The sequence below is a fragment of the Theropithecus gelada genome, chromosome 7b, assembly GCF_003255815.1.
Source record: "Theropithecus gelada isolate Dixy chromosome 7b, Tgel_1.0, whole genome shotgun sequence".
NCBI classification, from domain to species: Eukaryota; Metazoa; Chordata; class Mammalia; order Primates; family Cercopithecidae; genus Theropithecus; species Theropithecus gelada.
The window spans coordinates 36,844,739-36,857,441 of record NC_037675.1 but is presented as its reverse complement, the minus strand read 5'-3'; the positions used below and the strand labels follow the sequence as shown (position 1 = coordinate 36,857,441).

General features: G+C 41.4%; 1 protein-coding gene across 12 annotated transcripts in view; it reads left to right on the top strand.

Moving 5' to 3' along the window:
• Nucleotides 1-661: 661 nt before the first annotated feature.
• The window catches only part of RALGAPA1 (Ral GTPase activating protein catalytic alpha subunit 1), a 278,210-nt gene continuing 266,168 nt past the window's right edge, over nt 662-12,703 (top strand). For 11 of the 12 annotated variants that reach the window (XM_025392196.1, XM_025392200.1, XM_025392195.1 and 8 more), the window contains exon 1: nt 789-1,382. In XM_025392196.1, coding sequence (XP_025247981.1) covers nt 1,277-1,382 — 106 coding nt within the window. In that variant the 5' untranslated portion in view covers nt 789-1,276. Of the gene's footprint in view, nt 1,383-12,703 lie in introns of all 12 variants that reach the window. The other variant, XM_025392190.1, reaches the window with a different exon arrangement.

Genomic DNA, 12,703 nt, shown 5'->3' with positions numbered 1-12,703 from the left:
GTGGGAGCATCACCTGAGCCTGGGAGGCTGAGGCTTCAGTGTGCCAAGATCGCACCACTGCACTTCAGCCTGGGCGACAGAGACCCTGTCTGGAAAGAAAAAGAAAAAAAAAAAAAAGGTACCAATAAAAATTTCAATTTATGTCATTCAGAATTTCACGGATTTTTTTCAGCTATTGCAGATTCTTCAGATGACTCCATCAATGCAATAAGAATCTTGAATTTTTCTTTGCAGAGGAAAAACTGACAACATATTCATCTTTATGTGGGGTGCAGATAGGGAAAAGATTTTTAAAAGCACAATAAAAAAAGGAAAGCAAGATTACTTTTATTTTAAAAACCTAGATAGCTCTGCTTAAGCCTTTCTGTTGTCAAGTCGTTTGCGGCAAAAAACAGGGATATGATATAGCAAACAGAAAAAATATGAAAAAAATCACACACATAGTGCAGGAAATATTATTAGTAATAGATTTAGGACAGAATAAATTGCCCAACTGTAGCTTCGTTTATCTTTCTGCTAGAGGATCAGGTGGCCACAACAACTTATGCACATTTTCAAAGATAAATCATGGACATATTTAATAAAGATTACTTCTCTTTTCTTATTACTATCATTTTGCTTACAATGGAGCACGCAGTAACTACCTTCCTTGCCTTTCTTGAGATTCTCCTTTGGCTGCTTACATAGGAAACCAAGGCGGGGAGTGCCACGGGTGATCTCATGCTGGCATGACGTCAAGAACCCTTGACGTCAGAAGGCGGTTGCCACGGACACCGTTCGCCACCGACGGCAGAGTCGTGAAACCCCATCACTACCACACTCGTCTCCGTTTCGGCCTCTGCAGGGTGTAAGCTGCTAAAGAAGCTTCAACCTTAAGGGGGCCTCAGGGAGAGAGTTGTGCTGCTGCCGCCGAGAGCTCCACCTCCGTGGCTCTGGGTCCGGGGCCCCGGCCTGTGGCGGCGAGCGGCGGCCGCTGGAGACGAGCGGCGGCTGCAGGCGGCCCGCCCGGGTCTATCTCGCTCCGTGCAGGGCCGGGAGAGGGATCCGCCATATTGGAGCCGGGGCCGGAGGTGCCTTGGAGCCGCGGCGCGAGGCTGGTGGAGGTGGCGGCCCTGGTCTGGATCGGGGAGGAGTCGGCTCTGCCCTGGCCCGCAAGGCTGGGGAGCTAATGAGGCGCTTCGGCTAGTCTCCTCCCCGCCCACTCCCTCCACTTTCTGCCGCCGGGACCCGGCTGGGAGCCGGCTGTGGCAGTGGCAGTGGCAGTGGCAGCGGCAGGATGTTCTCCAAGAAGCCGCACGGGGACGTGAAGAAGTCCACCCAGAAGGTGCTGGACACCAAGAAGGACGCACTGACTCGCCTCAAGCACCTGCGCATCGTCATCGGTGAGGAGCAAGGGGTGGCAGCGCCGAGGCCTGGGTTGCCCGGCCTTCCCTTTCCTGGGAGCCCCTGCGGACTCTCCCTCGGGACCTGGCGCGGTGCAGGAGAGGGCAAATCGTAGCCTCTGCGGAGACGCGGGAGGGTGAATAATTCGGAGAAGCGAAAACTTGGCAGTTGGCAGCACTAATTACGGTTAACGCAGGAATATCTAATTTTGAGTTAATAGTCTGAATTCATTTTTAAAAATTGGTATTACTGTAAAAACTTAGATCTTTAAGACTTTGCGGGGAGACCTGGCATTGTGGATAATGGTGTTTATAGGATATGTTTGCCAGATGACTACTGCCAACCCCACCCAAGTAAAAAGAAAAATAAAATCCTTTCTCAGACAATATAAACCTTAATCTTTCAAGTTTCTTGGCAGATGAAGACAAGGAGGAAGCAGTCACACCTCTTTGGGAAGTGGGTGGTTCCCAAAAAGCTGTGGGAAGGAGCCCCGCCCTTTTGTTAATGCACCTTGTTCATCACTAGTCATTTAGAGGGAGAACTATTATAGGTAGTTTATCTCATACTTTGCTTCTCGAGAATTGTATATAATTCTATTTTTATTTAATTAAAAAAATTTTTTTTGTACCGTCGTCTGCCCTTAAGTTCTGTTTTGCTGGTAGACCAAACAGTGCTCTAAGTTTTGAATATAATGTTAATCGACTCTTTTGAATACTTAGTCATTTGGTAGGCTGGTAAGGGTTGTTATAATACTTACGGAACTTCTGGTCCAATAAATGGATTTTTTAGATGAAGACATTTGAGATGAAAAGGAAAGTTTTGCCTGTGTTGATACGTAGAGTTAATGGTAGAACTGGCTGAAGAAGATGCATTCATCCAGATGCCTGAATCCTAGTTCAGAGTTTATCTCGAGCTGTCTTCCTGATGCGTATTTGTTTTGGAAAGTGATGTTTATTTAGTGAAAAAAGTAAGTCCCTTATTTGAGGTACATGTTTCTCTAGTCTACTGTTTACTCATACCACCAGGATACCACCAATATTACCCATTTCTATGATGCTTTACTGTTTACAGTGATTTCATGTAAATTATGATAATCCTTGCAGTAACTCTATAGGTAGGTATTATTATTCTCCATTTTTTACAAACAAAAAAGCTGAAGTTTGGAAACATCAAGTAGTCAGCCAGCTACTAGGAGGCTGAGTCAGAACTGGAACCCAGATTTGTGTCTCTAGTTTGTTTTTTTTACTCTTTCTACATTTATGACAGCTAATCTTTGTCACAAGTAAATTGTATTTATTCCAGTGGAGTAGTAAGAAAGCAGTTAATCCAGTTTAGAGCTATAAAAAGCTCAGTTTTCAAGAAAATATAAAGCTTCTAAATATAGTGGAGATTGTGATCTTTTTGTTTTCATTCTACTTGAGAATTAAGCCATTGAAATAAAGATTTAGCTGAGAATAGGACACAGAAAGTTAATATGTGAATGCAGGAGAGGGACCACAGGTAATGGCAATTTGAAATTGAACACTTAATGGAGCTTGACACCTACTTGGGATAAGCTGTAGGTTAGGCACAGCTATAAAGTTGAGTTCCAATAAAGTATTGAGATTTCCTAAATTAAGGGCTATACTTTATTTATAGAATGGTTAAGGAATTATTTATATATACTTTTTTGGCATAGAGTTTTTTTCCGTCTGGGAGACATGGAAAATTAAAAGATAAATTAAGAGAGAGGTCACACATACAAGGCATTTTGTAGGACTTAGCTTGCTTGGTTTGAAAATAAAACAAGTCTTTTATTGTCGTTATTTTGTTTGAAATACACTTAATGTAATTTCTAAGAAAACGAATGAGACAAAGTAGAATGACAAAAACTAGTTACTTTTAGAGGTCTGCCAGTCAGGTATTTGATTTTGCAGATGGAAAAGCCAATTTCAGTCTTTTTTGGAAGAAGGTACAGGTTTTAAATAAGGTAAACACAATGAGGAAACTAGTTTGCAGAGTAATTGAGTATTGCCAGTTACACAAGCTTTTGATTTTTGTTTGGTCCCATGGGACCAAACAGAACTGCCATTCACTCAGGGTACTTACAGGAGGATTCAGTGCATCCATATGTATGAGAACATAATCATAATTTAAATATCCGCTGTAAACTTTTTTCCTGGCATGTGTTCCCACTGTAGGACAATCCAAGTTAAATTTATAGAACTTGACTCTGAGGATTTAGATTTAAATCTGGTATGTTTATTGATATTATTACATACTTGATTTGTAGAAACTAAAGTCAGGGTTTTCTTAAAACAGAAAAAAAAGCCTTGTCTGGTTTCTAAAGCTGTTGTCCTTTCTACCTACCCCCTCTCACCCATTTTACAAGTAATGGTAATGATACTATAAATTAGCACATGTAAATTGGCTAACATAATGTTTGGCATGTAGTGGGTATTGACTAAATGTTAGTTTTGTTTTACTTTAAAGCTAACAGTTCTGTCCTCTTGATGTAAAAATAAAAAGATAAGTGCTTATTTAGCTAAAAATATATTATTTATTGTCAAATAATTCTGACAGCTTTATTGAGGTATAATTGGCACACAGTCAATTCCACATATTTAAAGTACATAATTGAATAATTTTTACATATGTATATCTCACGAAACCATCATAACAAAGATTTAAAATATCCAATATATAGATAGTGACAATCAGGATAATATATGTATAATCAGCTGGGTGCCGTAGCTCACGCCTGTAATCCCAGTACTTTGGGAGGCTGAGGTGGGCGGATCACGACGTCAGGAATTCAAGACCAGCCTGGCCAACACACTGAAACCCCGTCTCTATTAAAAATCAGGCATAGTGGCACACACCTGTAGTCCCAGCTACTTGGGAGGCTGAGGCAGGAGAATTGCGTGAACACCAGAGGCGGAGGTTGTGGTGAGTCAAGATCACGCTACTGCACTCCAGCCTGGGCAACAGAGCGAGACTCCGTCTCAGGAAAAAAAAAAAAAAGAAAAAAAATATGTGCGCGTACATATATATATATATATATATATATGTAAGTATGTATAACCTCCCAAAGTTTTCTCATGCCCCTTTGTAATATCTTTCTCCCATCCCAGTTGCACTCTCCCACCTTTGCTGAGCAACCAGTAATCTGCTGTCACCCTAGATTAGTTTGCATTATCTAGGGTTTTATATAAATGGGATTATACAGTATATAAATGGAATTATCCTGTATGGTCATTTTATGTTTTATTTCTTCTGGTTTTTTTTTGAGATGGAGTCTCACTCTGTCACCCAGGCGTGATCTTGGCTCACTGCAACCACTGCCTCAGCCTCTTGAGTAGCTGGGATTACAGGCGCCGCGCCACCATGCCAGGCTAATTTTTTTTTTTTTTTTTTTTTTTTTTTTTTGATTTTAGTAGAGACGGGGTTTCACTGTGTTGCCCAGGCTGGTTTTGAACTCCTGAGCTCAGGCAGTCCACCTGCCTCAGCCTCCCAAAGTACTGGGATTACAGGCATGAGCCACTGCGCCTGGTCTTTTTTTTTTTTTATTTCTAGTAGAGATAGGGTTTCACCATGTTGGTCAGGCTGGTCTTGAACTCCTGACCTCATGATCCACCTGCCTCAGCCTCCCAAAGTGCTGGGATTATAGGTGTGAGCCATCGCGCCTGCCATTATTCACAGTTTTTAAATCCATTCACCTGTTGATGGAAATATGGGTTGTTCTTGGCTGTTACAAATAAAGCTGCTGTGAAAGACCTATGCTTTATTTCTCTTGGATAAATACCTAGGATTGAAATGTCCGGATCATATGGCAGTTGTACATTTAGCTTTGTAAGAGATGGTCAAATTGTTTTTCACCATTTTACATACTCACCAGCAGTGATGAGAGTTCCAGTTCCTACACATATGCACCACCAGCACCAATCAGTATGGCCAGTCTTAATTTCAGCCACTCAGCCACTCTTAAGTGTGTACTAGTTATAATTAGTAGTTCCTTGATACCAAATCTCCTTTTTTTTTTTTTTGAGATGGAGTCTTGCCCTGTCTCCCAAGCTGGAGTGCAGTGTGCAGTGGCGAGATCTCAGCTCACCTCACCCTCCACCTCCTGGGTTCAAGCAATTCTCCTGCCTCAGCCTCCAAGTAGCTGGGATTACAGGTGGGTACCACCATGCCTGGCTAATTTTTGTACTTTTAGTAGAGATGGGGTTTTGCCGTGTTGGCCAGGCTGGTCTTGAAATCCTGAACTCAGGTGATCGGCCCACCTTGGCCTCCCAAAATGTTGGGATTACAGGCGGGCGTGAGCCACTGTGCCAGGCCTCAGATATCTTTTTATTGTACTTGTTTGCCGTTGTATAACTTCTTTGATGAGTTTGTGTTTAAATCTTTTACATGTTTTTTAATTAAGTTTTTTGCTTTCTTAATTCAGTTTTGAAAGTTCTTTAGGCCAGGTGCAGTGACTCATGCCTATAATCTCTGCACTTTGGAAGGCCGAGGCAGGTGGCTCACTTGAGGTCAGGAGTTCGAGACCAGCCCAGCCAACATGGTGAAACCCCGTCTCTACTAAAAATAACCAGGTGTGGTAGCACACGCCTGTAATCCAGCTATTCAAGAGGCTGAGATGGCAGAATTGCTTGAACCTGGGAGGTGGAAGTTTGCAGTGAGCCGAGATTGTGCAACTGCACCCCAGCCTGGGTGACAGAGTGAGACTCTCAAAAAAGGAAAAAGAAAGTTCTTTATATTCTGGATACAGATTTATCAGACACATGATTTGCAAAGTTTTTTTCCCCAGTCTTTGGAGTGTCTCTTCATTCTCTTAAAGTTTTCTTTGAAGAAGTTTCTTTGAAGAAGCAGAAATGCTTAATTTTTATTGTCTATATGTCAATTTTTTCTTTATGGTTTTTGCTTTTTGATTTTGTATCTAAAATCTTTGCCTAACCCATGCTCACAAAGATTTTCTTCTTGCTTTTTTCTAGAAGTTTTACAGTTTTAGGATCTATTTTGCTCTGTGATTCATCTTGAGTTTTAAGCTATGGTATGAGGTGGCTTGAAGTTTATGTTTTTGCATTTGGATATCCAGTTGTTGCAGCTCTGTTTGTTGAAAAAGACTATCTTTACTGAATTGCCTTTGTACTTTTGCCAAAACTTAGTTTTCCAGAAATATGTGTGGGCCTATTTCTGGACTCTATTTTGTTCCAGTGATCTGTTTATCTTCGTTGGTGCCAGTACCACAGTGTTTGATTACTGTAACTTTATAATAAATCTTGAAATCAAGTAGTGTTGTCCCTCCCACTTTGTTCTTCCTTTTCAAAGTTTCTTTTTTTCCCCAAATGCCAGGTCCTTTACATTTCCATATGAACTTTAAAATTTGTTGAGCTTGGTGTGGTGGCTCACACATGTAATCCTAGCACTTTGGGAGGCTGAGGTGGGCAGATTGCTTGAGCCTAGGAGTTTGAGACCAGCTTGAGCTTGGACAACGTGCTGAAACCCCATCTCTCCAAAAAGGAAAAAGAAAAAGAAAAAAAGCTGAGCTTGGTAGTGTGTGCCTGGCATCCCAGCCACCTGGGAGGCTGAGGTGAGAGGATCACATGTGCCTGGAAGGTCGAGACTGCAATGAGCCGTGATGGCACCACTGCACTCCAGCCTGGGTGACACAGTGACTGACACTCTGTCTTTTTTTTTTTTTTTTAAAGGTGGTCAATTTCTTAAAAACCCACCACCACCACCACCAAAAAACCTATTGGGATTTTGATTGGGATTATGTTGAATCTGTAGATCAGTTTGGGAAAATTGACAATATTGAATACACTGATTCATGAACAAGGCGTTTCTCCACCTACTTAAGACTTCTTTAATTTCTCTCAGCAGTGTTTTGTAGTTCAGTGTGCAGGTCTTACACATCTTTTGTCAGACTTATCCATAAATATTTTCTACTTTGATCTTTTATAAATGTTACCTTTATATCTATTTCTGATTGGATCTCATATCGGGAAATACCATTGATTTGTGTATATTGAGCTTATGTCCTACAAACCTGCTGAACTGACTTAGTTCTGTTATTTATTTATTTTTTTGAGACAGAGTCTCACTCTGTCGCCCAGGCTGGAGTGCAGTGGCATGATCTTGGCTCACTGCAACCTCCGCCTCCCAGGTTCAAGCAATTCTCCTGCCTCAGCCTACTGAGTGGTTGGGATTATAGGCACGCACCACGAAGGCTGGCTGATTTTTGTATTTGTACTAGAGACGGGGTTTCACCATGTTGGTAAGGCTGGTCTTGAACTCCTGACCTCGTGATCCACCCGCCTCGGCCTCCCAAAGTCCTGGGATTACAGGTGTGAGCTACAGTGCCCAGCAAGTTCTGTTAGTTTTTTGTAGATTCTTTTGGATATTTTTCATAGAGAATCAGTCTACAAATATAGTTTTACTTCTTCCTTTCCAATCTGGATGCCTTTTGTTTTTTTTTCTTGCCTTACTGAAGTGACTAGAACCTCCAGTATGACATAGACTAGAAGTAATGAGAGTGGGCAGTCTCATCTTGTTCTTGATCTTAGGGGTAAAGCAATCGATTGATTTTTTTCACTGTATAGTATGATACTAACTGTAGGTTTTTTGTAGATGCCCTTTATCAGGTTTAGAGAGTTTCATTCTATTCCTGGTTGGCTGAGGGTTTCCCAGGAATAGAATTCCCAGGAATCCAACATCAGGAATGGATGTTGGATTTATTGAATGCTTTTCTGTTTCTGTTGATATAAACAGAAGATTTCATCTAAGTTGTCAAATTTATAGGTATAAATTATTCATTATACTCTTATTATCCTTTTAATATTATAGGATTCATGTCCGAGCGTAGTGGCTCATGCCTGTAATCCCAGCACTTGGGAGGGCAAGGCGGGTGGATCACTTGAGGTCAGGAGTTGGAGACCAGTCTGACCAACATGCTGAAATCCTGTCTGAACTAAAAATACTAAAGTAGCCGGACCTTGTGGCTCATGCTTGTAGTCCCAGCTACTAGGGAGGCTGAGGCAGGAGAATCACTTGAACCCAGGAGGCAGAGGTTGCAGTAAGCTGAGATTATGCCACTGTACTCCAGCCTGGGCAACAGAGCGGGACTCTCAAATGTGTGTGTGTATGTATATATCTAGTAGGACCCATGGTAATGTTATCTTTCTCATTTCTTGTCTGATAATTTGTCTTTCTTTTCCTGATCAGCCTGACTAGCGTCTTACCACTTTTATTGATCTTCTAAAGAACCATCTTTTGGTTTTATTGATTTTTCTGTGTGTGTGTGTGTGTGTTTAGGTTCCTTGATATCTGCTTTGGTTTTTGCTATTTTCTTTTTTATTTTTGTAGGCGGGAGGTAGGAGACAGAGTTTCGCTCTTGTCACCCAGGCTGGAGTACAGTGGCACAATCTTGCCTCACTGCAACCTCTGCCTCCCGGGTTCAAGCGATTCTCCGCCTCAGCCTTCCGAGTAGCTGGGACTACAGGCGTGCGCCACCCCGCCTGGCTCATTTTTGTATTTTTAGTAGAGTCGAGGTTTTACCATGCTGGCCAGGCTGGTCTCAAACTCCTGACCTCAAGTGATCCACATGCCTCGGCCTCCCAAAATGCCGGGATTACAGGCATGAGTTACCATGCCCAGCAGTCTTTGTTATTTTCTTTCTTCTGCTTAGTTTAGTTTAATTTGCTCTTTTTGTAGTTTCATAAATGGTAAACTGTGGTTATTGATTTGAAACTGTTCTTCTTTCTACTATAGGCATTTAGTGATAAAAATTTTCCCCTAACTAGCATCTCATAACTTAGGATATTTTGTATTTTCATTTTCATTTATTTCCAAAATACTTTCTAACTTTCCTTTTGAGTTTTTTAATCCATGGGTTATATACAAGTCTGTTCTTTAACTTCAAATATTTGTAGATTATTCAGATACCTTTTGGTTATTGATTTCAAATTCAATTCCATTGTAGTTAGAAAACATTATTTTTTGTGACCCGAATTATTTAAAAGTTAATGAAATTTGTTTGATGGTCCAGAGATGTTTTAACTTGATAAATTTCCTTTAAGCACTTGAAAGGAATATATATTCTGCTCTTGGTGGGTTAAGTGTTTGAAAAATGTCAATTAGGACGAGTTGCTTGTTAGTGTTGTTCAAGTCTTCTCTGTCCTTAATGAATTTCTGTCTGGTTGTTTTCATCAAGTATTCAGAGAAGAGTGTTGAAGTTTCTCACTGTAATTGTGGGTTTTGTCTATTTTCTTTTGAACTTCTATCAGTATTTGCTTCATATATTTTGAAGCTCTGTCATTGGTTGTCTAAACCTTTAGGATTATTTCTTTTTGATGAATTGACTCCTTTATCATTTTGAAATGATACCTTTCTCCCTGGTAATAATCTTTGCTTTGGAATCTACTTTGATATTAATATAGCCATTGCCACTTTCATTTGATTAGTGTTAGCAGGATATATATATTACCATCTTTTAAATCTACTTGTGTTTTTATATTTGAAGTGGGTTTATATTGTTGGCAGCATATGGTTGGGTCTTTTTTTATCTAACCTAATTATGCCTTTTAATCGAGGTGTTTGGATAGTTACATTTAACATGATTGTTGATATGGTTAGGTTTGAGTTTGTCATCTTTCTGTTGGTTTTCTGTTTGACCTGTCTGTTCCTTAGTTCCCTTTTTTCTCCCTTCTTTTGAATTAGTTGAGCAAATTTTATGATTCTTTTCCCTTGATTTATTATTTCAGTGATTGCTTTATGATTTATAGTGTACATCTATTTTTGTTTTGTTTTGTTTTCCGAGACTGAGTCTCGCTCTGTCACCCAGGCTGGAGTGCAGTGTGCAATCTTGGCTCACTGCAACCTCTGCCTCCCAGGTTCGAGTGATTCTCCTGCCTCAGCTTCCCAAGTAACTGGGATTACAGGCACGCATCACCATGCCCGACTTATTTTTGTATTTTTAGTAGAAATGGGGTTTCCCCATGTTGGCCAGGCTGGTCTCGAACTTCTGACCTCAGGTGATCTGCCCTCCTCAGCCTCCTGAAGTGCTGGAATTACATGTGAGCCACCGTGCTCAGCTTATGGTATACATCTTTAACTTGCCAGAGTATACACCTTTAAGTGATATTATACCACTTCCCATGTAGTATAAGAACCTTATAAGAATCTAATTCCATTTCTCCACCCAACTTTTATGCTTTTGTTGTCATATATTTTACTTATCCTGTTATCAGCCATACACTATATTATTTTGTTTAAACAAGCAGTGATCTTTTAAAGATTTTTAAATAATAAAAAGTCTCATATTTACCCATGTAGTACCATTTCCAGTGCTCTTCATTTCTTTGCATACTTCTTTTTTTTTTTTTTTTTTTTTTTTTGAGACAGAGCCTTGCTCTGTCGCCCAGTCTGGAGTGCAATGGTACAATCTTGGCTCACTACTGCCTCCACCTCCTGAGTTCAAGCGATTCTTGTGCCTCAGCCTGCAAAATAGCTGGGATTACAGGCATGTGCCACTACACCTGGCTAATTTCTTTTTTTTTTTTGTATTTTTAGTAGAGATGAAGTTTGCTGTGTTGGCAAGACTGGTTTCGAACTCGTGGCCCCAAGTGATCGCCTGCCTGGGCCTCCCAAAGTGCTGGGATTACAGGCATAAGCCACCATGCCCAGCCGATATTTCTATTCAGTATAATTTTGTTTCTGTGTGAAGGACTGCCTTTAACATTTTTTTCTGTGATGATGATCTGCTGGTAATAGATTCTTAAAAAATTTTTTTTGGATACATAATTTGTACGTATTTATGGGATACATGTGACATTTTGATACATGCATACAATATATCGTGCTCGAATCCAGGTATTTAGGATATTCACCACCTTGAACATTTATTATTTATTTGTGCTGGAAACATTTCAAGTCTTCTCTTACAGGCTGGGGATGGTAGATAATGCCTGGAATTCCAGCACTTTGGGAGATCAAGGCAGGAGAATTGCTTGAGCCCGGGAGTTTGAGACCAGCCTGGACAACAATGCAAGATCCTGTCTCTACAGGAAATTTAAAAAATTAGCCAGGTATTGTGGCATGCACTTGTGGTCCCAGTGTTTCAGGAAGCTGAGATGATGGGATTGCTTGAGTCCAGGAGATTGAGGCTGCCTACAGTCAGCTTTGTTCATGCCCCTTCACACTAGCCTGGGCGACAGTCCAAGACCCTGTTTCAGAGGGAAAAAAAAAAAGCCGAGCGTGTTGGCTCACACCTGTAATCCCAGCACTTTGGGAGGCTGAGGCTGGTGGATTGCCTGAGCCCAGGAGTTCAAGACCATCCTGGGCAACAAGGCAAAACCCTACCTCTACAAAAAGTACAAAAATTACACAGATGTGGTGGCAGCCACCTGTGATCCCAGCTACTTGAGAGGCTGAGGTAGGAGGATTGCTTGAGCCCAGGAGGTCGAGGCTGCAGTGAGCCGTGATCATGTCAGTGCACTCTAGCCTGGATGACAGAGCAAGACCCTGTCTCCAAAAAAAAAAGTCTCTCCTAGCTTTTTTAAAATTTTTTTTGAGACGTAGTTTTGCTCTTGTTGCCCAGGCTAGAGTGCAGTGGCGCGATCTCAGCTCACTGCAACCTCCGCATCCTGGGTTCAAGCAATTCTCCTGCCTCAGCCTCCCAAGTAGTTGGGATTACAGGCATGTGCCATCACACCCAGCTACTTTTGTATTTTTAGTAGACACAGGGTTTCTCCATGTTGGTAAGCTGGTCTCGAACTCCCAACCTCAGGTGATCCCGCCCTCCTTGGCCTCCCAAAGTGCTGGGATTACAGGCGTGAGCCACCGCGCCCGGCCTCTTCTAGCTATTTTGAGATATACAATATATTGTTAACTATATAGTCACCCTACCATGTTATCAAGTGACAGAATTTATTCCTTCTAACTAACTGTATGTTTATATGCATTAGCCAACCTTTCTTTATTCCCCCTCCTCTGTATGTGATGGATTCTTTATGCTTTTGTTTGTCTGAAAAAGTCTTTACTTTGGCATCTTTTTCTTTCTTTTTTTGAGTCGGAGTCTCGCTCTTTCACCAGGCTGGAGTGAGTAGCATGATCTCAGCCCACTGCAACCTCTGCTTCCTGGGTTCGAGTGATTCTCCTGCTTCAGCCTCCTGAGTAGCTGGGACTACAGGCGCACACCACCACGCCCAGCTATTTTTTGTATTTTTAGTGGAGATGGGGTTTCACCATTTTGGCCAGAATGATTTTGATCTCTTGGCCTTGTGATCCTCCCGCCTCAGCCTCCCAAAGTGCTGGGTTTACAGGCGTGAGCCACTGCGCC